The 27,200-nt window shown below is 50.5% G+C and overlaps 2 protein-coding genes across 2 annotated transcripts in view; both read right to left on the bottom strand.

Moving 5' to 3' along the window:
* Window positions 1-931: 931 nt before the first annotated feature.
* Window positions 932-18,154, bottom strand: LOC129679666 (mucin-2-like). The gene is made up of 9 exons (XM_055610992.1): window positions 18,088-18,154; window positions 11,283-12,575; window positions 9,418-9,620; window positions 7,267-7,424; window positions 4,984-5,220; window positions 2,677-2,836; window positions 2,323-2,437; window positions 1,823-1,855; window positions 932-984 (listed from the first exon to the last, which is right to left on the bottom strand). The coding sequence occupies exons 1-9, from the start codon at window positions 18,152-18,154 to the stop codon at window positions 932-934; spliced, it is 2,319 nt and encodes a 772-aa protein (XP_055466967.1).
* Window positions 18,155-19,589: 1,435 nt separating this feature from the next.
* Window positions 19,590-27,200, bottom strand: part of Catsper4 (cation channel sperm associated 4) — a 15,015-nt gene continuing 7,404 nt past the window's right edge. Inside the window, exons 4-10 of the mRNA XM_055610993.1 lie at window positions 26,391-26,488; window positions 26,156-26,276; window positions 25,833-25,966; window positions 23,372-23,543; window positions 21,432-21,643; window positions 20,990-21,155; window positions 19,590-20,025 (exon numbers count right to left, since the gene is read on the bottom strand). Coding sequence (XP_055466968.1) covers window positions 19,975-20,025; window positions 20,990-21,155; window positions 21,432-21,643; window positions 23,372-23,543; window positions 25,833-25,966; window positions 26,156-26,276; window positions 26,391-26,488 — 954 coding nt within the window. The 3' untranslated portion in view covers window positions 19,590-19,974. The remainder of the gene's footprint in view (window positions 20,026-20,989; window positions 21,156-21,431; window positions 21,644-23,371; window positions 23,544-25,832; window positions 25,967-26,155; window positions 26,277-26,390; window positions 26,489-27,200) is intronic.

Genomic DNA, 27,200 nt, shown 5'->3' on the forward strand with positions numbered 1-27,200 from the left:
GCACAAACGGTGTTGCTGTATCCAACCTCAACTAGGAAAGGGGGCCTAATGAGGCCAGGGATAACCAAGGGATGGGGCGAAAAGGCGTGGCAATGTCATATAAATGCATTTAACTTTCATCCTGGAACTGAACAGTTTTGACTATTTTGTAGGAGGAGAAAAGAGAGAGAGAGAGAGAGAGAGAGAGAGAGAGAGAGAAAGTAGGGTCAACTGATCAAGGAAGGCCCAAGGACCACCTGAGAATGATTCCCATGTTGAAGTGGGGATCATCTGGTCAAATTCTTTTTGTTTTATTTTGTTTTTATGAGACAGGGCCTCTCTGTGTAGCCTTGGCTGTCCTGGACTCCTTTTGTAGACTAGGCTGACCTCGAAATCACATCAACTGTCCTGCCTCTGCCTCACTGAATGCTGGGATCAAAGGCATACGCTACCACACTTGGCCCAAATACTCTCTATTTGCATGCGTTGAGATGAAGTCCCATAGAAATAAAGTGATTTTATACACACACACACACACACACACACACACACACACACACACACACCTGTCCCATCTCTAATCCTTCAGTTAATCGAACTGGAGCACTGAATCATCGTGGTCTGATAATACAGACAGGCATCAGAACACAGAGAATTCCTTGAGTTTACTGACCATAAATTCTCTGCTTTCCCCTCCATCATATTGAGCACTCTAATCGCACAGCCTCCCCCAAGAGTTCCAGAGACAGGAAAAGAAGGCATGATGAGCAAGCACAGTCCACTGTACAGCAGCCCCATTGCTCACAAGGTTGGGCCACACCCACTGGTCCTCGACCAGCATCTCTGGTACCCAACGGAGGCTACCCTCTACTCAAATCTTCCTCCACCGTTGTCTCTGTGGGTAAACTAAGACACTAAGCTCTAGGATTGGAGTTGGAAGCTGGGCCAGGCTTTATTCCAGCATCCAGCCAATCAGGATCAAGAGAAAGATGGACATCCAGGCTCCTGGGGGGAAAGAAAGAAACGATTACAAATATATGGAAGGGGCTGGGGATGGCTTGACACATACTACTCTTGTAGAAGACCTCAGCCCGGTTCCCAGCACCCACGTGTGGGACAGGACACAATAGTCAATAACTTGGGTTCCAGGGAGATCCAACACCTCTGGCAAGCACTCACATGTGCAGAGTAACACACACACAGTTTAAAATAAAGTCAATCTTTTAAAAATGGGATTGGAGTTGCTTTCAGAGTCTGGGAGACTCTTTTTTTCTTGCTGTTACATTTACTTGTTTTCCTTAAGTGTGCGTGCCATGATGTACGTGTGGAGGTCAGAGGACAACTTTCCTGGGTTTTCTCCTACCACATACGGGTCCCAGGGCTAGACCTCACATAGCAGGAAGCATCCGACTTGCTCTGCAGCCAAGGAGAGCTTTGAACACCTGATTCTCCTGCCTGCCCCTCCTGATTGCGGCGATTACAGGGTAAGCAGCCACACCTGGCTTTCCTGCTGAGCTGGGTCTCGCTAACTTGCACAGGCTGGCTCTAACCTCCGGGCTCAGGCGTGCTCTGCTGCACCCGGTGCATTTTATACCGCCAGCCCTTACTCTCAGTCATTTCCGGGTAGTCTGAGATTTTTGAGGCAGGATAAGGCAACAGCCCCACCTTAACTCTGCTACCTACAGCTCCAGCTGTGACGTGGAGAGGTTAACTGACATCCTGGTGGCACAGCTCTGAGAAGAGACAGTATCCAAGATCAGCAGCAGCCAAGACCTGGTGTGAGCCCCAGAGAACCGGTGTAAAATCAGAACTTCCTTCACTACAGCAATCCCTTTATACCAACCTGCTGGGCTCCAGCTGCTGGAGGCTCTGGACTCTGCAAGCACACAGAAACAGAGACTGAGTTCAAAGCGCCCCTGGCACAGGGCGTGGCCAGAACCCGCCCACCATTCCACCAGGACTGGGCAAAGGAGGGTGGCTTTTTTATTTTTATTTTTTGAAAGCTGGGACTCAGAAGGGGGAGAAGATGCCATCGGGTTTACTAGAGGCATGGGATATCCCAAAGAGGGTAAAAGAACCCTAATGGAACTGAAAGACGAAAGGCCAAGAATAATGGCCAGAGAGAGGTTGGCGGGAAAGGCAGCTGAGAAGAGTGGGCTGATATGACAGGAAAGGAGATATCGAGAGAGCCTCGAGGGACTGGAGAGCTGGCTCAGTGGTTAAGAGTACTGAACGCTCTTTCGGAGGACCCAGTTCGATTCCCAGCACCCACGCACTGGCTCACAACTGTCTGTGACCCCAGGTCCGGGGAACTGGGCACCCTTTTTCGGTCTATCCATGTACCACTTATTCGGAGAGGCCCGAACACTATCCACTTGCCACCTCCAGGCTCCACGTGGGTCCCGGCTCGAGCGTCCCAGGGCGAACTTCTCCTCAGGGGATTCTTCCCACTGCAGGACTGCGGGTAACAAGACAGCTCAGAGGTCCCCCGGGAGCTCTGTGACCCGAGCTCCACTACCCCGCGGCCCCAGTGAGTTCACCATTTCCATCTACACCACATAGGACCCCAAAGGCCCACCTTTAGCTCTTCCAAAAGCCCAGACCCTGGAGAGCTAGGCCAACAGGATATCACACACACAACCGCCAACCCTCACTTCAGTCCCAGATGCACTGTTGGCCTTCAGGAACCCTACTCACCGGTTGGCACGGGCGACCCGCTTGCTTGTCACAGAGGGTCACTTGGGCATGGAGGTAGAGCGTGTCGCTATTCAAGAATCGTGACAGAGTGAAGGCCAGCGTCACGTATATGGAGGCCCCGTTGGTCAAGTCCTGAAGCATCCGGCCCCGGACTGGGCAGCTGCAGGGAGAAGGGCTCGAATCCATCGTTGGCACCCGGGCTTGGGACCCGAGGTGTAGACACACAAAGCTTGACTTCCGCCACTTTAACTTGTCCTGTGTGGTAGCGGGTGTTGGGCCTCCTGCTTGAGAAGTAACTTTCCGTGTATTTATTTAATTTCAGCCCCACATCAATATTGTGAGAAAGACCGCACTTTTGACTGCTCGCAATGTTTAAAGGCTTATTTGTTTTATTTTATGTCTGTACGTGTTTGCCTGCAGCGTGTCTGCGTGACTCGGGAGAACAGTGCCCACGGAGGTCAGAGGAGGGTGACCTGGAACTGGAGTCACAGATGATTGTGGGAAACTGCGTGGGAGCTGAGAACCCAAGCCAGGGCCAGTGCACAAACAGCAAAAGCTTTTAACTGCCAAGCCATCTCTCCAACCCCGTGGCCCTGCCCTTTCTTTTCTTTTAATTTATTTTTTGTTTGTCAAGACAGGGTTTTTCTCTGTAGTCTTGGCTGTCCTGGACTGGCTTTGTAGGCCAGGCTGGCCTTGAACTCACAGAGATCCGCCTGCCTCTGTGTGCAACAATGACTGGCTGGCTTGCCCTTTAAGATGTATTTATTTATTATTTACACACGTACACCTGCAGGCCAGAAGAGAGCACCAGATCTCATTATAGATGGTTGTGAGCCACCATGTGGTTGCTGGGAATTGAACTCAGGACCTCTGGAAGAGCAGCCAGTGCTCTTAACCTCCCAGCCATCTCTCCAGCCTTGGCCCTTTTTAAATAAGGAGGAAACTGAAGTCTGGGGAAGTAGGTCTTCCAGGTTGGGCCAGAGTGCCATTCTAGCAGGCTGCTGGCCCTACGTAGGAACCCCAGAACCTTGAGAAAAAGGAAAAGCTAATTGTATGCTGACATACAATTAGCAGTGTGTTTGGGGACCACGCTGAGCATCTGAGCAGAAGCAACCCTCTGTCAGACTGTCAGCCCTCTGCTCGCACATTTGTGTGGTGGAGGAAATATTCCTTCGTGGGGTTGTTTTGTGGGCTGTAAACCACTGCGGAATCCACTATGTTTCTGTGAAGACTACTGTCAATAGTAATAAAATGTGACAGGCAAGTAAGAATATCCATTCTCTCTCTAATTTTGAGTCCTGATCTCGAGTAACGCAGGCTGGCCTGGAATTCACTATGTAGCTGAAGCTAGCCTCTAACTCTCAAGCCCCCTGCCTCCACCTTCTGAGAACTTAGGTTGTAGGCTGCACCACTGTGCCTAGCTTTTTCCTTTATTTAATAGTTATTTTCTAAAATAGGGTCTTGGTGTCTTCCTTGGCTAGCCTGGTATTCTAGATCATTCCCCTGCCTCAGCCTCCCAAGCGCTTGGATTTGGGGCATAGGCCACTGCACCCGGTTAAGAGACCCGGCTCTTACCGTAGTATGCTCAGCACTGAGCAAAGTCAGCCGCCCACCACGCACTTCAAATGAGCCTTAGTTCCTCCTGTGTAAGAAGGGAATCAAAATATAGCTACGCCTGTAGTGTCTAAGATTTAAATGAACCTTTTAGAGCCGGTGGTGTTGGTGGAGGTGGTGGCACACATCTTTAATCCCAGCTCTGGGAAGGCAGAAGCAGGTGGATTTTTCTGAGTTCTAGGCCAGCCTGGTCTACAGTGCTAGTTCCAGGACATCCAGGGCTACACAGAGAAGCCATGTCTTAAAAATACAAATAGATAGATAGATAGATAGATAGATAGATAGATAGATAGATAGATAGATAGATAATTAACTGACATCTGTGAAGTGAAGTGACTCAAACTATGCCTGGCCCAGGATACATACCATGTTGTTAATGGCTGTTGTTAGCTATTACATGTAATATAATATACAATATACAACAGAGCTTATGACACTCTGAAACGTTACTGTTACTTTTTACCTCTTCACTGCAGACCCTCAGTAACTGGGGGAAAGAATAGAAGAAATGAATGTCACCTATTGGAGGTGCCATCCTGAGCAAGTTTTAATTTCCCCGAGCCTCAGTTTACTCATCTGTAAAATGAGGCTAAATGCCAGGGATACCGAAAAGAAGGACAGGGTCTGTGCTCATAGGAACAAAGGCACCCGTACAAACCACAGTCCAAGAGCTGGGGCCTGATCGATCCTTACCTGTCCTTCACAAAATGATGGGTGGCCTCAGCCTCTGTGTTGGATTGGTTGGTACTGGCAAAGACCTCGTTAGCCACCAGGGCAAATTGGGCAGGATCACTGTTGGTACACTTGAGGACCACGTAGAGGGTCATGCCGACAGGAGCCGTACTGTTCTTGAGCGGAGTGGAGAGCTCAGGGTCTGTGAAGATGCTCAGGGTGAAGGCAAGCTCCCCAGTACTTGGAACGTGGTTGGTGCTGTATCCAAAGGAACGAGAGTGAGCTTCTCAACCATGAACTCTCAGAGGGAAGAAGGACACTTATTCACCTGATTTACTTTCAAAGTCTCTGAGTAATGGCAGCCGATGAAAAGACAGACTGGGAAGGAAGTAGGTAAAGTTCTCAATGTGAGGCACATGGGATCGGGCCCCGTGGCCTGTGTGAAGAAGCCCAGGCATGCCAGGCGATTGTGGCACATGCCTTTAATCCCAGGATTTGGGAGGCAGGCAGATCTCTGTGAGTTCAAGGCCAGCCTGGTCTACAGAGCAAGTGAGCTAACTATTGGAAGAGGTAAGACTCAGGTCGCTGGCCAACCAGGCTAGCCCTGTCTGGTGAGTTTGAGACCAATGGGAAATCCTGCCTCAAAGAACAAGGCAGGGGATTCTATGATGCAGCTTCCATGAGCGCGTCATCCATGACGGAATGGGACTTTATGAGGAGGTAGCTGTTTGGGGGGGTCACCTGTGCTCTTTCTAAGAATAAAGTCTTTCGTTTGAACTCCTGGCAAAGAGAAGAGCTCAAGTTCTGGAGAACACTTAACAGTATCCAACGCAATCAGGTAAAGCTCTTGTTCTCTGCACCCTGGGATAGGGATCAAGGAGAGGAAAGGATAAATTTGTTCCAAGACTAGGGACCGAACACATACTCTCACAGCCTATTCTAGACCACGCTGCGTCTGCTGCCACAGGCCGTGTGCAGAGCAGCTTGCACAGTGAGGCAGATCTGACAGAGCCTTTGTTAGCTTCAGACCCACTGGAGTCTGGTGGCTTGGGAGGCAGGGTAGAATCATTGCCCTGAGAATCTATTTCCATACACACTCTTACTCTCAATATAAATCCATAAAAATTTGAAATTAAATAAGCAACTAGGGACTGGAGAGATGGTTCTGATGTTAGAAGCACTATCTGTTCCAGAGGACCCAACCCTGATTCCCAGCACCCCCATGGCAGCTCGCAGTAGTCTGCGACTCCTGTTCCAGGGGATGCATTGCCCTCTTCTGTCCTCCATGGCCACCAGGCACACACTTGGTGCACAGACATGCCTGCGGGGAGAAGGCTGATACACGTGAAATAAAAATGATCCAAACTCAAATTTAAAAATAAACAAATAACGTGTATCCTGTTGCTCTTTTAATTCCAGCACCAAGGAGGCAGGAGCAGGTGGATCTCTATGAGTTCAAGGGCAGCCTGGTCTACGTAGTTCCGGGATAGCAAAGGCTACACAGAGATAAACCCTGTTTCAGCAACAAAACAAAACAAACAAACAAATGACAACGACAAAGAACAAAGCCAGGTACAATAGCGTAGGCCTGTCATCCCAGTGCTCGAGGAGGCAGAGGCAGTCGGATCAAAGTGAGTTCAAGGCCGGCCTGGTCTACAGAGCCGAGTCTTGGACAGCCATGGCTCCACAGAGAAACCCTGTCTTGAAAAAGAAAACACAACAAAACAAAAGAGATAAACAAGTAAACAAATAAGTTGAAGAGTGAGTAAAGAATATCAGAGGATGTCCTCTGGCCTACATCCACATCCACATGAACACACGTGTACATGGACTAGCACGCACCACACAAACATGTCCTAAGAAAGGGAAAAGAAAAAGATGGGTCAGCAAAATGGCTCAGTGGGTAAAGGCTCTTGCTGCCATGCCTGATGATCTGAGGAAACAGAACAGACTCATGCATGTCACACACACACACACACACACACACACACACACACACACACTCTCACAGGATAAATAAATATAAATGAAACAAAAGATGACCGCTTAAAATGATGAAGTTCCACATTATAAGTTTCCCAGACCTTGGCAGCTATCTAACTCCACCGTAATTTACCTAAGTAACCCACAATGCATCTCTTCCCAGAAACATTCTCCTTGTAATAGGTGTTTACACGTGGTGGGTGAGCATGAGGACCAATTTCCCCTGGACATTGCATCTTTGGCCTAGATGAGAGGTAGCAATGAGAACTCGGGCGTAACCCAGGACCTAGCTGCAGAGAGAGCTGAGTGGGCAGAACTCACAGAATGGACACCTCCTGGCTGGAGACAGGCTTGCTGGCGTTCACCACCAGGGGGTACGCGCAGCTTAGCTGTAGCACTTTGAAGCTGGTGTTGCTGGCGCCAGGGAGAGCCTGTTCAAGGTGCACATCCAAAGAGTGCAGGGCATGGCTGGCGTTGGTCTAGAAAAGACAGGTAGGTGGGCAGCCATTACCCATAAGTCCCTGGGGTAAACGCCTTCTCCCATCCTCTCTGGCTACATGATGCTTATTTAAACAAAATCAGTAGCTGAACTCTTTGAGCCTGGTACTGTGGCTTGAACATAGCTCGCTGTTATCAGCATCCCCCCTTTGGGGGGCCATTTCAAGACAGGGTTACTCTCTGTAGCCATGGCTGTCCTGGACTTGCTCTGTAGGCCAGGCTGGCCTCGAACTCACAGGGATCTGCCTGCCTCTGCCTCCCCGAGTACTGGCACCCACCATACCTGGCACCAGCCCCATTTTATAAATGAGTGAAATGAGGCTCGAGCGGGCTAAGAGGTGTATAAAGCAAGTGACGGGACCTAAACCCAACATCACTCTGGCTCTGGGGCCCATGACTTTAATCCTCATGCCATGGTTCCTACATTTCTTTTCTTGAGATGGGGTCCCATGTAGCCCAGGCTGCCCTCAGTGACTATGGAGCCGAAGGCGGTCTTGAATCCCTGACCTACCTGGCTCCATCTCCCAAGTGTCAGGGTTACCAGTTTGTGCCACAGTGCTCAGTTTATGTGGTAGAGGAGACTGAACTGACAGTTGCCAAAGGAGGCTCTTACCGCGTGGCTCATAAAAGCCAATGTTTGTTTTATTTTACATTATTTTTGAGGTAGGGCATCAGGCAGTGTAAACTAGTCTCCAGCTAGCAGAGGATGGCCTGGAGCCCTCTCCTGCCTTCCTAAGTGCTGAAGTCATCAGCATGCACTACCACATCCGGGCTTTTTATCTTCGTGGTGGTGGTGGTGGTTGGTGGTCTACAGAATCTTTAAAGGCTTCTTTTATTACAAAAATCATGTACGTGTGTGTATCTCTGTGTGGGTAGGTGCCTGAGGAGGACAGAAGAGGGTGTCAGATTCCTTGGATTTGGATTTTAAGCAATTGTGCACACTGCTGGTGCTGGCAGAACCTGGACCCTCTGCAATACAGCTCTTAACTGCTGAACCATCTCTCCAGGGCAAGGAGAGCATCCTGCTCTGTAGCCCAGGCTGTCCGGAGACTTGCAATCCTCCTGCCTCAGCTTTCTGAACTCTGAAACTATAGGTGTCAGTTTGCGTTTTAGAATCTCTTGGGGGAAAAAAATAGGATCACCAAGCTATTAAGAATTTTAAGTCTGAGGCTGAAGAGATGGCTCAGCAGTTAGGAGCACTGTCTGCTCTTCAGAGGTCCTGAGTTTAATTCCCAGAAACCACATGCTGGCTCACAACCATCTATACTGGGATCTGATGCCCTCTTCTGGCATGCAGGTGTACATGCAGATAGAGCACTCATATACAATAAATAAATAAATCTTTTCTTTAAAAAAAGAACTCTAAGTCTAATGCTGGGCATGATGACACATACCTGTAATCCTCAGCACTCAGGGAAGCCAAGGCAGGTGGCTCTCTGTTAATTCGAGGCTAGCCTGGTCTACAAAGTGAGTCCAGGACAGCCAAGTCTACACAGAGAAATCCTGTCTCGAAAAACCAAAACCAAAACCCACAAATAAACAAAAAAAGAATTCTAAGTCTGAGTTGGGTGTAATGTTATATGTCTTAAATTCCATCACTGGAGACAGAGGCCAGCCTGGTCTACACAGAAAGTTCCAGGACACCCAGGCCACATAGAGAGACCCTGTCTCAAAAAAAAAAAAAAAAATTCTAAGTGGAGGTGCACACCTTTAATTCCAGCAGCACGGGGGGTGGACACAGGCGGAACTCTGTGAGTTCCAGGCTAGCCTGAGCTACATAATTCCATGCCAACCAAGGCTACACAGTAAGACAGTTCAGAAGTCTTACTCCTTTCCCTGCCCCGCCCCCGCAGTTTCCAAGCCCCGCCCCACAGCTCTCAAACCCCGCCCACAGCTTTCCCAGTCCCGCCCCCACGGCTTTCAAGCCCCGCCCCGTACCTTTCCCCTCCCTCTTAAATCTCCCCTTCAGCTTACAGCGAGGTGGAGTCCGCAAGTTCCCTCCTTCTTCTCCAGCTGAAAGACCTGGACCCGGTGACCCTGTTCTATCCTATTGATACTGAAACACGTCAAGGTTTCATTCTTCAGGGCCCAGTGGCGAGTCTTCAGGAAACAGCTCCTGAGAGTCACCTCAATGTCCCGCGGCCTGCAGCGCAGGGTCGCTATCTCCCTGGATAGTTCTGCAGGGGAACAAGAGCCAGGGGCAGGGTCTCCTGAGGACCTGGGGTGATAACATGCGAAGGAGTACTGTTTCTCAGGTGGGTGAAGAAAACTGAGAATAGTGGTCTAACCCACAAAAGCTTCCTTAGACGGCCGGCAAGATGGCTCAGTGGGTCAAGGCTTGCCGTGGAGACCTGAGTTCAATCCTCTGAGCCCACATAAGGTGGAAGGAAAGAACTGACTTCGCAAAGTTGTCCTCTGACCTCCACATGAACACCATGGCATGTATGCCTCTTAATACACATACACATACACACACACACACACACACACACACACACCACCACCACCACCACCACACCAATAATTATTAAAATGGTAAATATATCTCGACGTGGTAGTGCATGTCTTTAGTCTCAGCACTCAGGAGACAGAGGCAGGCAGATAATCTGTGAGTTTGAGGCCAGCCTGGTCTACAGATCAAGCTCCAGGACAGCCAAGGCTACACAGAGAAACCCTGTCTTGAAACAGCAGTAAAAATTAAATCTCTTTGAACACAGATTCTCACACAAGTAGATCCCAAGAACCATCTCTTGAGTTATGAGATCCTGATTCCTGGCCCTCACAGATCCTTAGAATCTCTTTTCCAAGAATTAGCACCTGGGCCTAATGTGGGCCTGGGACTATAGCTTAGTCTATATTAGAGAGCTTGCCTGGGTTTGATCCCCAGTGCTGCATAAATAGGGTGTGATGGCAGATGCTTATAATCCCAGAGTTTAGGAGACAGAGGCAGAAGGATCGGGTGATCTTCAGTGACCAGGCTGGTTCTGGACTAAGAGACCCTGACTCAACAAAGTTCCATCTTGAGCCAGGTAGACTGAGAGTTGGGTCAATGGATAGAGGAACAGAACAGGTGCAGAGGCCAAGGGAGCCTGGCCTGGGCCTCGATGAAATAGTTATACTTTACCTAGATGAAACTTGTCTGGCAAGATTGGATTTTGAGAGGTTAATTCCCTTATTCCCTAACTCTCCCGTTCCAAGCAGAAGCTAGATAGACCATGGTGTGTGTGTGCGTGCGTGCGTGCGTGTGTGTGTGTGTGTGTGTGTGTGTGTGTGCGCGCGCGCGTGCAAAGCTGGGCATACCACATATGCCTGTAATCCCTGTCTGTATCTGGACAGCAGCTCAGGTCCTGGGGTCTAGGGACGAGTAGACCGTCTCATCTGTGCAGCTGCCTGCCTTTCCTCTAAATCACATCTGGCCGGAGAGGTGGTTCAGCAGTTACGAACACTTGTCTGCCCTTCCAGAGGTCCTGAGTTCAATTCCCAGCAACCACATGGTGACTCAGAACTGGGACCTGGTGCCCTCTTCTGGCACACAGGTGTACATGCAGATAGAGTACTCACACACATAAAATAAATAAATAAATCTTTAACAACAACAGCAAAGAAGAATCCCCCTCTGGTGGACTCATTCATTTCGGGGTAACGGCTTCCCAACCTCTTCTCAGAGTTCCATGACTGCCCTAGCCTCTGTGTTCACATGGGCTATTCATGTCACTCACATTCATAATACGTAAAATTAAAATAAAAGAGAAACGAAGAAGAGGAAGAGGAGGAGGAGGAGGAGGAGGAGGAGGAGGAGGAGGAAGAGGGATTTCCGGGAAGGGATGGCTCAGACTTACCCAAATCGGGATAGTAGCTGTCATTACACATACAACCCCCCGGGCTGGCCAGATACTCATCCAAAGCACAGGTGCCACCTCCTGGAGCACTGCTCTGGCTAGAGCCGGGGGGTGCTTTGCTGGTCACAGTGGAGGATGTGGTTGTGTCTGAGGAGCTGGGGGCACGGGCTGTGGAATGGTTAGGTGACTGGGCGGCACCCGAGCCCACGCTTGAGCCCGTGGGCGCTGGCTGGGAAGGTGTCCGTGTGACTGAGTCCTGGTGTGTGTCTGGTGGCTTGCTCGTTGTGGGGGTGGTTGCTGGGGTCGGGGGCCCAGCTGCAGTGTCCCTGTCCTGAGTCTCGGAGGCGGCTGTGTTCAGGGTGGCTGGAGTAGGTGAGGTGGTGTTTGTAGCGGCCGAGGTTGTCACGGGTAAAGGTTTATTTATGTCACCGACTTTGTCCAGTGTTGGTGAGGGCGGGGTTGGGGTTAACGTCTTGGGCTCGGTGGGTGTCCCAGTTCCAGAGGGTGGGCTGGCATCCTCTGCTGTGCTTGACGCCATTGAAGGTGTCGTCACGGCTGTGTCCGCCTCCTCTGGGGACACTGATGATCTCACTCCAGGGGTGGTAGGCTTTGGTGGTGACACCTCTGGGACTAGAATTGTGCTGACATTAGAGCCTGTCTGTGCCGGCTGGGAAGGGGTCTGCGGGACTGAGCTGTGCTGTGTGTCTGGTGGCTTGCCCTTTGTGGGGGTGGTTGCTGTGTGTGAGGGTACAGGCGTAGTGTCCCTTCCCTGAGCCCCAGACGTGGCCGAGCCCTCGGTTGCCCTCAGGGTGGTTGTGCTTGCTGAAGAGGTGTTTGTCGAGGGTTCATTGTCATTGGCCTTGTCCGGTGCGGAGGAGGGTACAGTTAGATTCGGTGGTGGGCTCTCAGGTGGAGGGGCCAAGCTGGATAAAACTGTGGTTTGGGGTGCCCCTAGCGGTTCCTTTACTGTGGCGGCCACCGTGGAATCTGACAGTGACGGGCTGTCGGTGGTGGCTGTCCCGGCAGGTGTGTGCGCTGCTGAGGCCGGCGGCTCATGGTGGGTTTCACAGCTGCCTTCGGGTGATGCTGGGAGCATGGCCGCTGTCATCTGTTCCTGGGACTTAGACGTGGGTGTCTCCGTCACTGAGGGACTGCTGAGCTCCTCTGTGGAGATGTGGGCTTTCGTATTGTGAGGGACACCTGAACTCGTAGACGGGCAGGATAGATTTCTGTTAAGCACAAAGCCTTTTCTGGAAGGTGGGTCTGAGGCAATGACCCAGACGAAAGCACGGCCTGTGAAAACAACAACGGCAACAGAAATAAAGACAACAAACCTAACGATCCTACCACTTCTCAGAGGCGCTGACTGCCACTCTTCTCTTCCAAACAGTACACACTCGCTGGGAAATTGAGATCCACTTCCGACGCTCACCTCCCAGCCACACGGAAGTAGGGCTCTCGCTCAGCAAAGAAGCCCCCCCACCCCCCAACAGATGGACACTGTCACAGAAAGCCACAACTAGTCAAAAACGCAGAGAACCGACCTTGGAGTGCCCAGTCCCAACTGAGGAGTCTGTAACCCCTTCACCCTTCATCTAAGGCTCAGAGAGAGGGGGATGGAGAGAGCGTAAGAGCCCAGAGGACAAAGAAATCTACATCGAGATAGTGTCTTCTAAAACAACAACAACAACACACACACACAAAAGAGGACACAATGAAGCAAGGAGGAAGTTGGGGTGAGGTGGGGGTGATACGTTATATACAATTCTCTCTTTTTCCTTCCTTCCTTCCTTCCTTCCTTCCTTCCTTCCTTCCTTCCTTCCTTCCTTCCTTCCTTTCTCTCTCTCTCTTTCTTTCTTTCTTTCTTTCTTTCTTTCCTTCTTTCTTTCTTCTGTGTATTAGTGCTCTATCTGCAAGTACACCTGCATGCCAGAAGAGGACATCAGATCCCAGTATAGACTGTTGTGAGCCACCATGTGGTTGCTGAGAACTGAACTCAGGACCTCTGGAAGAGCAGACGGTGCTCTTTAACCGCTGAGCCGTCTCTCCAGCCAAAGTTCTCGAATAACTAACAAAATTATTAGTGTTTTAAATGCTGCTCACCAGGTGGACGATTGTGTCTCGTTCAAATTAACATCTACCCTAGGACGGGTGAGAATCCAGTTAGCAAAAAATGGAACCCTGTTATGCTTTCTGTTTGCAGCGCTGGGGCTCAAACTCAAGGCCTTGTACATTAGGCAAGTGTTCCATTTTTTTGGTTGAGACAGGGTCTCACTAGGAAGCCCCATGTTGTAACCTAAACTGGCCTGGGACCTGTGACTATCCAACTGCCTCTGCCTCCTACATTCCAGGATTATAAGTAGCTGGAACCATGCCCACTTTTTTTTTGGTGGTTGTTGTTGGTTTGGTTTTAGTTTTCTGAGATAGGGTTTCTCTGTATAGCTATGGCTATTTTGGAACTCATTCTGTAGACCAGGCTGGTCTTGAACTCACAGAGGTCTGCTTGCCTCTGCCTCCAGAATGTCCTGTTTTGTTTTTTAAGACAAAATCCAGGGCTAGCCTTGAACTCATTATGAGCTGAGAATGGCCTTCAGTTCCCAATTGCCTCACTCAACTCCTTGTTTTTTTGGGGGGGGGCTGGCCAGACTATGTGGCGGAGGATGACCTTGAACTCCTGATCTTTAGTGTTCATGGAGACTGGCTTTTGCTGTGTGTTCTTTTTTGATGCCTTGTTTGAAGATAGTTGAACCAGTGCCTCCGCTGTTACGAGCACACAGTTACTCTTCCAAAGCACCCACATCCAGTTCCGAGCACCCACCACCATGGTGGGTTCACAACCACCTGTAACACTAGTCCCAGCAGAGCTGACGCCCTCTCCTGACCTCCAAGGACGCCAGGCACACGCAAAACACTCTTACACATTAAATAAATAAATAAGCCTAACACAAAAGCAAAATGGGGGCGAGAGAGACAGTTTAGCCATGAAGGGCGCTTTCTGCTCTTGCAGAGACTTGCTTCCCATCACTGGTGTGAGAGAACTGTCTGGAGTTCCAGAAGATCTGACATCCTCTCCCGGCCTCCAAGGGCACCAGGCACTCGTTGGTACACAAACATGCAGGCAGGCAAAACACCCATCCACAGTTCAAATCAAAAATGAAATACAAAAAAAAAAAAAAAAAGATACGAAAGTGTTGTGGGCGCAGCTGGGGACACAGCTCAGTGGTAGGAAGCTTTTCTAGAAATCTTGAGGCCTTGGCTTCAATCCTTAGTACCACATACTCAGAGCTTCTCAACCTCCCTAATGCCACGACCTTTAATCCAGTTCCTCATGCTGTGCTGACCCCCAACCACAAATTATTTTCATTGCTGCTTCATAAGTGTAATTTTGCTACTGTTATGAATCGTTATGTAAATGTCTGTGTTTTCCATGGTCTTATGTGACCCCTGTGAAAGGGTCATTTGACTCCCAAAGGGTTGAGAATGGCTGACACACAGAAAAGGCCAGATGTAGCAGTAGATGCCTTAATCTAGTGCCTGTGAAGCGGACGGGGAGGGGAGCAGCAAGTCTGAGGGTGACATAGCAAGACCCAGCATCGCCAAAGAACACGCAAACCCCTCAACCCCCCAGGGTGGGCATGTGTGCACCTGCCTTCAGTCCCAGCACTGGGAGGCAGAGGCGGGAGGGTCTCTGTGAGTTCAAGGCCAGCCTGGTCTACAGAGCAACCCTGTCCCAAACAAACAAACAAATCAAAAACAAAGCGAAACCCCCAACAATGTTACTTACTAAGAAAAAAAATTTAAAAAGCGCCGTCAGTAAAATGGTTTATCAGGTAAAGTTGCCACACAGAGATGACACCTGAGCTTAATCCCTGGATTCCACAGTCAAAGAGAACTCAGTCCTGGGGTTCATCATTTGACTTCCAACTGCACCATCTCTCTCTCTCTCTCTCTCTCTCTCTCTCTCTCTCTCTCACACACACACACACACACACACACTGATAATAATAAACAACTTGTCTTAAAGTACTAGTCATTAGCTGGGTGTGGTGGCCACACCTGTAATCCCAGCACTCAGGGCAGGTGGATCATGAGTTCGAGGCCAGCCTGGTCTAAAAAGTTGGTCCAGGACAGCCAAGGCTACACAGAGAAACCTTGTCTTGGGGGTGGAGGGGAAGTACTGGTGCTCTTGATATCATTTACTCTCATTTGTCTAAAGCCCCGTTTCCTCACAAACTGAGGTTGAAACGGGTAAAGATGTCTGTCCAAGGCCACAGCCCTAGGAAGTGGTGATGGTGCTTTTGAAACCAGATCGGTTAGACCCTGTTTTCTCAACCGCCCTGTGCAGCTTACAGTAACCATGCTTCATTTCCAAGGCTGCTCAAGCTGCTCTCCCTCAAGGGGAAGACGCACACAAATACAACGACGAACTAGATCCCCAGGGAAACCTTGCTCCTTCCCCTGGGCAACGGGCAGAAACAGGCCGTCACCTGATGCCCCGCTGTGGATTCCTAGCAATTACCGGAGAGCTGATCTGGAAGACTGGAAAGTGACCTAGCACGGGCCACGCTGTCCTGCCCATCTACTACGTCTGAGGAGGCACTGGCCCTCGGCCTTGCCTACACCCATCCCGACCACACTCCAAGGTCTTCCTCCTGTGGATGCCTGGGATGCTGGAGAAGAGAAGGGAGGCTTGGGAAGGGCATTGGTTCTATTACATACTTCTTGTGGGAAATGCTGAGGTCTCTGATTCCCACTCAGCATAATGAAATACTTGGGCTCAGTGTTAGAGGAGCCACAAAAGCCCTCAGGAGAGCGGATACCTTTTTATAGGGACCTCATGTTTTTATGTGCACGGGGGGGCTAAATCCCTCATCTTGAACTGCATGCTTTGCTTTTATTTTATTTTGTCTTATCTTGTTTTATTTATTTTTTGGGTTGCGAGTAGCCCAAGTTAACCTTAAAATCCAGATCCCATGCTTCCCCAGTGCTGGCCTGTAGGTGTGTACTGCCAGGCCTAAGCGGACTTCCCTTCTGCTTTTTCTAAGTGGCCAGCCAGCTGTTCTGTCCCTGTGCAGAGGTCTGTCTTTTCCCCACTGATTAATATGCCGATCTGTCACTCTGCCATCAGTCTCCATCGGCTGGCTTACTTCTGTATCCCTGCACCAACCCCACATCATCTGTCGCCTTCTCTCTGTGAATGCCAGTCTCTCTCTCCCTCTCTCCCCCCTGCATGGTGGCCAAGAGCTGTTCCAAAAAACAAACAAACAAACCTCCATTTATCTATCTACTATTTTTTTTAATTGCCTGAGGGTGGGACAGGCTGAAGAGACAGCTGGCAGTTAAAAGCACTTGCTGTTCGTCCAGAGGACGCAAGTTCTGTTCCCAGTGTCCATGCTGCACGGCTTACAATGGCCTGGAACTCTGGCTCCAGGGCTCTGACAGCCTAGCCTGGGCTTTCACTGTGTGGAAGGCCCAGGGTCCTGGACCCTGCTACCTTCTTCTACCCTTCTTCATTCTCTATAAAGGGTCAGTCTGATGTCTGACCCTTCCATCACACTTGCTTTTTCTAAGTGGTCAACCAGTTGCTTCTCGGGCACACACACACCATGGATCTTATTGGGCATTTTAATATTTATTTATTTACCTCTTGGATTCTTTGAGACCGTAGCTTAGGCTGACCTTGAGCATCTGCTCTTCCTTCCACACGAGAGTGCTAGCTAGCGTCACGGGTCTGTGCTTCCTTCTCTCCTTTCTTACACATGTTAGAATCAGCTTATCTACAAGCCCCGATTGGGAAATAGGCTGAAATTTCAAGTTTGGTGAAAATCTTCGTGATTATTGAGACCCCTTGCCCTCAGCAATGGTGTGTGGCCTAGGCTCTGGAGTCAGACCTGGAGTGATCCCCACTGCGTGACTTGGGGGTGATCCTACTGTGTGACCGGGGGGGCAAGCCCTTCTGGGTGACTGGGGCCATTCCTTAACTGTGTGATTAGGAGGCTGTGGAGATCAGCACGAGACCCTGAGCCACAGTTTGCATTCCCGCTTTGTAGGGATGCTAATGGCACCTACTTCACTGTGACCCTGAGACTGCTTAAGGTAAAGCAAGAGAAGCCTCCACACAATGCTCGCCACAGGCACAGGCACGAGCATGGGCACGGGCATGGGTAGGCACAGGCACAGGCACGGGCACGGGCACGGGCAGGCGCTCCACTCATGGAGCTACGAGAGCGCTCTCCCACCCTGCTGCTGCTTTCACCATACTTACTGATGTGTGCCTCTTCACTGCCTTGTCAAAGAGGTTCCTGTCCCCAGTCAAAGTCATGGACCCTGGGAGCTGATGACACACACAGTGTGTTGCCTGTATCTTCCCTCATACTGACGGAGGAACTCAGAACCCAGAATGCTTTCCTTTCTCAACCTGGAAGCCATCACAGTGCTGGTCTTGTCAGAGAAAGGCAAAGCGACAGGGCCCGAACACCAGGGCCCTCAGGCTGCTGAAAGCCCAAGCTATTAACCTGTCAACAGATGGGATGAGTAGACAGACAAAGACTGGCAAGATGCAGCAGTCAGACAGGCAAAGCTAGCTAGCGCTTTGGAAGAGCTGCCTGGGAGAGGCCAGAGCCCCATGCAGCTCACCCTGTCTGCCTCTACCCTATGCCTTTTAGACAGCTGAAAGGTTGCTTAGGGTGTGGCTGAGCCTCCCCTAGTGATATCACCTGGGCTTCCTTCTAGCAGGTTCTTTGCCTCTCCGGCCAGTCAGGAAAGAAGCTCCAAGTGGAGGAAGGAAAGTTTGTTGGGTACTCACCAGGCAGGTTGAGGGCTCTGTCCCTGAGCAGCAGCAGCAGCAGTAGCAGCAGCCAGCGGCTGCCCATGTCTGTGCTGGCGGGCTGGCCTGAGGGGCGTTAGGAAGGAGCTCCGGCCAGAACAAAGGGACAGACAGCAGGACAGCGCGGTACTGTTGTCGCCGGTGCCACCTCTCTGCCTGATCTAGCAGTCTACCCACTCTGTTGTCCAGACTCCCTGTGGGCCTCAGGGGGAGCTGATGTGGAGTCGTGGGCGGGGTGAGGCAGTGTTTCCCATCAGTGGCAATCAGTGGGCCACTGGGGACCACAGTTCCAACTAGTGAGTGTCCCCAAGGCCCCAGCTGTGAGCCTTTAACTAACAGCGGGGCAGAACTCTGGGCCCCTAGCTTCCTCAACACCAATGCCAGAGTCTCTGTGTCAGGGATGTCAGGCCTCACACTTTCCAGGTTCTGAGTTGGCTTCTGAGACTTTGGCTCAACCGCCTGTACTGATCCAGCATTCTCTACCGTGTTTGAAACGAGAAGAGCTCCCATCAGGAGCTGTTTGTATTTGAATGTATTTGAATGCTTGGTCGCCGGTTGGTGGAACTGTTTGGGAAGGATTAGAAGGTGTGGCCTTGTTGGAGGTGTGTTACTGGGAGTGGCTTTGAGGAAACGCCCATTCCTAGTCTCTCTCTCTGCCTTATGCCTACCATCACGGTCTCAACCACTGCTCCAGCCACAGGCCCTAAGTTCCCCCACCAGGCTTCACTTGACCCGCAAAATTCTCCCACTTCCTCCCCTCGCCTCAGTGTTGTTCTTCTCCAGGAGGCCTGTGGGAACTCACTCTTTACCCAGCCACCATCTGATGTCCAAGGGAAGAGCCATGTGTACAGCTGGTCAGTGGTGACCCTATCAGACGAGGGCTCCCCAGGGTTGGGACCAGTCATCTCCTCCAGATAGGGAGAAAGGGAGGGCAGAGGACATGGCCTCTTTCATCAGACAGGGTCTCCCAAACATGAGGCCCCAGAAACAGCACCCTCACCCCAATTTAGGAATCTAAGGTCAGGGGCTAAATCTCTATCATTAAGTCAAAATGATCAGGAAATAACTTTTCTTCCCTTGTTGAAGGGGGTCATCAGATTAATGGGCTGTCTCCCTATCTCAAACCCCAACCTCACTGCTTGGAAAGCCCAGGCTAGCCCCCAGCTCTCTCCTCATCAATCCTCCTATCTCAGCCTCTGAGGCGCTGGCATTGTATGTGTCACCACATTCGACACAGACAGGGTGGTTTGTTTGAGATAGTATCTCAGGTAGCCCAGGCTGGCCTTCAATGTATGTAGCTACGGAGGCACCGGAATTCTTGATCCTCCTGCCTCTACTTCCCAAGTGCTGGGAATAAGGCATGAGCCACCACGCCCCATTGCAAACCGCTTTCCAGAAGCAAGATCTATCTTCTCTATAGACCAAAGGCAGAGGTGCGAAGAAGGTCGTGAACGAGCAGTCAGACACACATTGGTTACAACACAAAATTTTATTTTCGGTGCACACAGCCTCCCTGGCCTGGCTCTTCTCCTTCCAGTGCTCGGGTCCTCCGAGGCCTCACCCAGATCCAGCTCGGGCTGGAGCAGAGGTCGGAGACACTCATCTTCAGGCCAATGCCTGGCTACCCCCTTCTGTGCTCATCCTCGCTGTGGGGCTTCCACTCTGGTCCAGAACCCTTCATCCTGACCCCTCCGGGCCTCAGGCTCACAGGCCAGCCCTTCAGAGGCTGCCCCATCCAAGTCCCATGGCCTCTGCCGCCCGGCCATGTAACGCACGTGTAACGCTGAGGGATGGGCTCCAGTCAGAGATGCCCGAAGATGCAGCAGCTGGCCCTGTGTGTGTGCTGCTGGCTCGCATTGTGCCTTCTCAGTGGCTGGTCCTGTGTTTGCTAACCATATTTGTGTTAGACTCATAAACCTGCAAACCGAGATGGGAGGGTCTTTTTTGTCATTCTGCTTACCTCAACAGACTTCTCCTTCCTCCTCCTTCTCTTCCTGCTTCAACAGCTGCTCCATCTGGGTGACTCTAGCATGCCTAGAACCCACTCTGAACTGGGGAGCTCAGACACCCCCAAGACTTCATTCCACTGCAGTCCCATGAGATAGGAGGCACAGACACAGGCAGGAGCGCACGCACGCGCGCGCGCGCACACACACACACACACACACACACACACACACACACACACACACAAAAGTGCATATGCATCCCAGATGAGTTAACAGGGGTGGTTTGCCCGATGCAGGACTAAACATCTGTTTCTAAGGAAGAGCTGAGCTTACAGAAGCCACTCAAGAAGAGGTTTGCTTTTTCAGAGGTCCTGAGAGTTCAATTCCCAGCAAACCACACATGGTGGCTCGAAACTATACTGGTGTCTGATGCCCTCTTCTGGCATGCAGGTGTATATGCACATAGAGCACTAATATACAATAAATAAATAAATCTTAAAACAAGCAAACAAAAAACCCCAAATCTTAAAAAAGAGAGAAAGAAGAAAAGGAGAGAGAGAAAGAAAGAAGGAAGGAAGGAAAAGAAAGAAAGAAAGAAAGAAAAAAAGAAAGAAAGAAAGGAAGGAAGGAAGGAAGGAAGGAAGGAAGAAAGAGAAAGAAAAAGAAGAAAAAGAAAGAAAAAGAAAAAAGAAAGGAGGTTGTAGATTCTGGAGGGGGTGGGGTTGGGGGAGGGGGGACACAGCAACACGGACTGGCTCCTAGGGCGGAGCCTGATGGGAGGAGGCGGGCCTCTCTGAGGAGGAAGTGAGACTTGACAGGGCATTTTAGCGGGTCAATAGGAAAAGAAAGTAAACCTTAGCTGTCCTGCCTGTCGGGATTGGTGCGGGGGTGGGGTGGGCTGGGGTGGATTAAGCAGGGAAGGGAACACGCACCTTTTCCCTGCTGATCAGCGCGGAGATCAAATCTTGATGGGTGGCTACCTCACGCATGTCTGTGGTGGATTGGCTCAGGATGGACAGGGTTTTGGAGACGTGCCTGTTCAACAGCACCTTTTCCTGCTCCTGGTTGAAACGGATGGAGCGCACCTCCTCCACAATCCTGGGGTAAGAGAGACCTCGCGTTCGTCGGCAAAGCCCTTCCACCTCTTTCCCCGCCCCCGTGGGCACCCTCTGCCCCTCCTCCTTCCTCCCTCACTGCTTCATCTTGCTTCTGAAGCGTCCCTAAGGGAAACCCAGGCTGTGCAGGGCCCTCTCTGGAGACGAGAGCGGCCCGGAGGTCAGGCTGCCAGCTCCTGAAATGGGAAGCTTGAACCTGGTTTCTGAGAAGACGAGCTGAAGGCTAGCCCCCGCTCTGGCTCCCCGGTACCCTCCCTACGTGTTGAGCTCCTCGCGGATCGCTTTGTACTCCATCAAGTTCTCCTGGATTGCCTCAAGCACCAAGCAGAAGTCATCGCAGGTCTTTTCCGTGAGGTTCCACAGGGGACCCCCGACCAGCGGTTCCTGGTGGGGCCCGGAAGTCTCCTTGCGGGCCTCTGTACAATGCAGCAGTGGCAGGTCATCACTCCAGTTGTCTACATCTGCGCCTATCTGGGGACAGTGGATGGAGAGGGACAGACAGCTCAGGGTCTTGTGGCTTCTGGGAGGGGGAGTCTCTTAGGACTGCCCCCTTTAACCTTCTTTGGTATTAGAACGGCCGGTTTTATTTTACCTGTGCATGCTAGGGATGGAGGCAGGCAAGCTCGTCGCGATGGTGGTCCCAGCCCTCTAACCTTTCTCAAGCATTCCACGTCCCTCTCCACCTTATGCAAGCTCTGCCAAGTGACTACTGGGTAGCTAACATTCTTTGAGTTCTTATTATTTGCTTATTTATTAGTTTAGTTTAGTTTTGTTTTGCTTTTCGAGACAGGGTTTCTCTGTGTAGCCTTAGCTGTCCTGGACTCACTTTGTAGAGCAGGCTGGCCTCGAACTCACAGAGGTCCTTCTGCCTAGGCCTCCATGAGTGCTGGGTGGCACATGGCTTTTTTTTTTTTTTTTCTCCTGGTTTTTCAAGACAGGGTTTCTTTGTAGCCCTGGCTGGAACTCATCTGTAGACCTTGAGGGAAGCTGACCTCAAATTAAGAGATCCACCTGCCTCTGCAGGAATTAAAGGCTTACATCACCGTGCCCTGCAGATATTTCTTTATTTTTCTTTTGTGTGTATGAATGTTTACAAAAGTAAGGGCACCATGTCCACGCGATGCCAGTAGAGACCAGAAGGCGGCTATCTCCTGGCTCCAGGAGCTTAAAATAATGAGTGATGCAGTAGTAGGGTACAGAGAGATGAATACACCATTTCAGGATGAGGTTTACTGCAGCTGCTGCCGAAGGCTTTATTTCCGCTTTACTCCCAGAGGGGATTCTCTGGTTTTGTTTCATTGCAGAGCTGGCAATGCAACTAGAAAATTAGTGGGCAGAGGTTGAAATGCTTGGAAAGCAAAAGCGTCATTGGTAAAGGGAGAATGCCTGGGAACTAAGAGCCGGAGAACCCACTAGAGAGAGAGCCAGAGCCCAGAGAGTGTGGAGAGGAGAAAGAACAAGGCTGCTCCTGCTTCTCCCTTGATGCTTCTGGTTGCTGTTGTGAGACAAGAAGTTGGAGAGCTCCTGAACCGAGGACTAGACTGGCTTCAAGGAACCAGATGACCCTAACCAGCAGGAAGCAGCTAAGAAAGAGGTATGCCCCCTCTTCCACTAACCCTTTCTCTCTCTTACCTGGTGTTGGGGTATTGGAAGGGATTGGGGTAGAGTAGGGAGAAAAAAATATAAGAAACATAAATAAAAGAGTTTTAAAAAACTAATGCCAACATTATCTCCTGGAACTGGAGTTATAAACAATGGAGAACGGCCCATGTAGATGCTGGGACCTGAACCCAGGTCCTCTGCAAGAGCAGTAAATGCTCTTACATTGAGCCAGCTCTCCAGTGCATTTCTTGAGCTCTTCCTTTGAGCGGTAATCAGAACCTTCATGATTCTCATCAGAGTCCTGGCAAGGGATGCTTATTCCCACCACAGAGAAGGACTTCAGAATGCAGCTGGGTAAATGCTCTAACGCCACCCAGTTGCTCAGCTCTGAATTATCACAGCACATGGGACCCCCGCAGCCTCAGCCACTGAGTGGACACTACAGATGTGAAGGTCTTGCCTCAAGGTCTCAGACTTGGCTCTCTCCATGCACTTGAGTGTGCAACACACACACACACACACACACACACACACACACACACTCAGGTCATTCAGGCACACACTCTCCTCCCTCCTCCCCTCCCCCGTCCCACGCACCTCACTAAACATTATCTGATGTTGTCCCTGATCTCCTGTCTTCATCATTTGCTCCAGATTCGTGGTCACCACGACGACAAACAAGTTGAGGCCGATGAAAGCACCAATGGTGATGAAGACGGCAAAGTAGATGGCGCCCCCGACCTCCATTGCGTACTCTCTGTTCTCCATCCTGGGAATGGCAGTCAGGGGTTTCATCATTCCTCTGGCCCTGTAAGCCAGCCTCCGTTTGCTCATCTTTAAGATGAGAGGATTACATAGGTGGTCTCAGCAGCTACTGTCTACTGAGACCTGCTGCGCTGCCAGACGTCAGGGCCAACTCTCCAAGCAGCCCCACGGAGAGGCTTGTGTGTCAGCACTGTCAAGAGCATGTTACAGCTGTACTTACATAAACAGAAGCGCTCTGTGCCGGGCTCTGGACTACAAGAGTTCTACAGTTTCTAGACTGATCCTCATGGCACTCTATGAGGTAATCAGTATTGCAGTGTAGTCTCTAACTATGGATGAATAAACAGAGGACCAGACCAATAGTAAATCCCAGCACTCAAGAAGTAGAGGTGGGAAATCAGGAGTTCAAAGCTAGCCTGGGCTAGCTGAGTTCCTGTCTCAAAAACGAAGCAAAACTGAAAGTCAAGTTGGTACAGTGTTTGCTTAGTACGCACGAAGCCCCAGCACAGCAGTAACCAGAAGTGGTGTCACGTGACTGTAATCTTAGCATTTGGAAGTGGGAGGAAGAGGAGCGGGGGTTCAAGGCTATCCTGGGCTATCCTAGACTCCACTTAAAAACAAAACAGCCAGCTGGGTGTGGTGGCGCACACCTGTGAACCCAGAGCTCCAGGAGGCAGAAATAGGCAAACCTCTGTGAGTTCGAGGCCAGCCTGGTCTACAAAATGAGTTCAGGACAGCCAAGACTACACAGAGAAACCCTGCCTTATAAAACAAACAAATACATAAACAAACAAACTAAAAGCTAAAAATAAATAAATAAAAAAGGAAAGTTGGAGGGGTTTGTTTTGTCAGGTTTCTTGGGGGGGGGGTTGGTTTTTTCGAGATAGACCTGGTCCCACATCTGCCTCCCCAGTGCTGGGATTTCAGACATAGGTACTGCATCCGGCTCCCTCCGACTTTTTAAAAGCTAGAAGTTGGAGCTATAGCTCAGTGGTGGAAGGCTTGCCCAGCATGCTTCAGGCCCAGAACCGCAAGATAAATAGATAAGGAAATAAATAAACTTGGAAACGAGCTGGTCTCGGTGGCCCACATCTGTAATCTCAGCACTTAGGAGACCAAGGCAGGAAGATCGCTTCAAGTTTGAGGCTTCCGTTGGGATAGTTTGTCTAATGTCACAGGGCCAGTTCAGGGGACAGGACTCAAAAGCCCAGTGCAGCTTTCCTGTGCAGTCCGTGTAGACCAGGCTGGCCTCTGCCTCGGCCTCACCAGTGCTAGGACTAAAGGCTAGGACCTCCAGGAAGTCACGCTCTGGACTTTGGCACCCCACCTTCTGTTTTTTTTTTTTTTTTTGGTTTGGTGATATTTTTTGCTTTTGTTTTTGAGATTAGGTCTTACTGTGTAATTCTGGTTAGCCTGAATCTGGCTGTAGAGACCAGACTGGCTGAGTTCTCACAGAGATCCTCCTGTCTCTGCTTCCTGAGTGCTGGGATCTAAGGTGTGCGCCATTGGGCCAGCTTTTTGTTTCCTTTTGTTTGTAGATTGGTTCTCACGGTAGCCCAGGCTGGCCTCAGACTGTGCAGTGAGGGTGAATGCCGCCGGTCTTGGTTTGGTCAGTTGTGGGTATTGAACCAGGGCTAGGCAAACACTCCGCTGACTGACCTCTGTGCCCAGTGTGCCTCTCCCCCCCACCTCCTTTTTTTTTTTTTTTTCTTTTTTGCAACAGGATCTTGTTAATTTTAGTCAACAATTAACTTTGAACTCCTGATTCACCTGTCTCTGCTTCTTGAGTGCTGGGATTTCCTCTCCCCATGTCTGGGTGGGTCGTGACTGCAGAAACCCTACTTGGCCTGAACTTGACAGACAAGAAGCAAAGAACACAACACAAAAATGACCCCCGGGGAGCAGGTCTGAGCATGAGTAGCTTGAAACCCAAACTTCCCAGAAGTCCACGCGGTTTATTGTGGCGTGGTGCGAGCTGGAGGTCACCTGGTAACCTCAGGCATGGCCACAGACCTCTGGCCAAAGGCTGAGCCACACAGCTGTACCGAATAGCTGACATCTCCAAGGACAGGGTCAGGTGGCCTTGTGAATGTGTGAAGCTTCCATGGGGACATGGTTCAAGTATCACAAAGTGAAAGGTTCCGCCCCATGATTTCCTTGGGTATTCACTGCCTGTGAGGCCAGCTTCATGGAAGTCTCGGGAGCTCCCTCTCATCTCCTCCCTCACTTTCAGGAACTCCAGTCCTGCCCTAGCCATGACAAAAGGAAACCCAAGGGCCCCGGCCGTACTCACTGGAAGTCACTGTAGATGTCTAGCCAGCCATCCTGGGTAATGCAGATGAACAGGGTGTACAGGGCAACCCCCATATTCTGGAAATGCTTGGGCACGAACGCGCCAAAGAGCGTGACCCCAAACACGGAGAACACCTGTCAGGGAGAAGCAACACCCACCCTAATCTCACCCAGCAGCCCTGAGCTTGACCAGTCACGAAAATGAATGCAAATAAATGCTGCCGGGTATTCAAACCCTTTGCTTGTCTGGGCACCCGTCCCTGCCCACTGCCCTACATGTTCGGTGCAGGGAAGGAGGCAGCTTGGAGCCTGGGAGACACTGACCAGCATGAAGAAGAGGATGAGGGCCATAACATTGGCCAAGTCCGTCACGGACTGCAGGATGACCCTGATGATCTTGGCCAGGGGCTCCACTGCCATACACACATGTACCAGCCGAAGTGCCCTGTGGTAGAGTCTCTCAGAGGTGCCCCCGACCCTTCCCAGACCCCTTCCTCCTCGCCTGCCCCCACCAACTTCCAGACAGGTAAACCTCTCACCTTCAGAGCTCCCAACTCACCTGAGAGGGTAGGTGACGGCAATTATATTAAGTTGCTTGATGAAGAACCCCATAAACAAGATCAAGACAATTAGGAAGTTGAGGATGTTCCAGCCATCCTGAGTGGGGGGAGCAGCCTATGAGGATCTACCAAGTCCAGCCCATGAGAGCACCCCACCTGCCCCACCACACACACCCAAGGGTGGGAGACTCAGTGTCCCTCTACAAACAAAGCTAGCTATCTGCCCTCTCCTGGCTGTCACTCGACTGCTGTCCCAACACGCTGCGGACACACAGAACCACAGTCAACACAGCATCACCTGGGTCAACAGCCATTCCCAGATACTCCCAGCACTCCAGATATTCCCAGATACTCCAGTGAAGACACCCCCCCCCATATTCAAGGCTAGCCCCTTAGCCAACTTGACCTATGGTTAGGTGACTTGAAAACTGCCAAATGCTCCTGCCTTAGTGTGACGTGTGACGTACACTATAATTAGTAAAATTAAAGTAGCTAGGTGTGGTGGTACATGCTTTTAATTGCAGCATTCTGAAGACAGGGGCAACGAGATCTTTGTGAGTTTGAGCCTGGTCTACAGAGGGAGTTCCAGGCCACTCAGAGATACATAGTGAGACCCTGTCTCAATAGATGATAGATAAATAGATAGATAGATAGATAGATAGATAGATAGATACATACATACATACATACATACATACATAGATACATACATACATAGATAGATAGATACATATATAGATAGACAGACAGGTAGATATGATAGATAGATAGATAGATAGATAGATAGATAGATAGATAGATAGATAGAT

Source organism: Psammomys obesus, unplaced genomic scaffold (assembly GCF_907164565.1).
Source record: "Psammomys obesus unplaced genomic scaffold, mPsaObe1.curated_primary_1811, whole genome shotgun sequence".
NCBI classification, from domain to species: Eukaryota; Metazoa; Chordata; class Mammalia; order Rodentia; family Muridae; genus Psammomys; species Psammomys obesus.

What these genes read in the sequence shown, in the direction of transcription:
- LOC129679666 (XM_055610992.1), bottom strand. Translation starts at nt 18,154, where the DNA reads ATGGGCAGCCGCTGGCTGCTGCTACTGCTGCTGCTGCTGCTCAGGGAC. An exon ending in CGGGCCTCTCCGAATAAGTG is followed by an intron (nt 1,856 to 2,322) that starts GTACATGGATAG and finishes GTGTGCTTGCAG; the next exon opens with AGTCCAGAGCCTCCAGCAGC. An exon ending in CAGCAGCTGGAGCCCAGCAG is followed by an intron (nt 985 to 1,822) that starts GTTGGTATAAAG and finishes CTTTCCCCCCAG; the next exon opens with GAGCCTGGATGTCCATCTTT.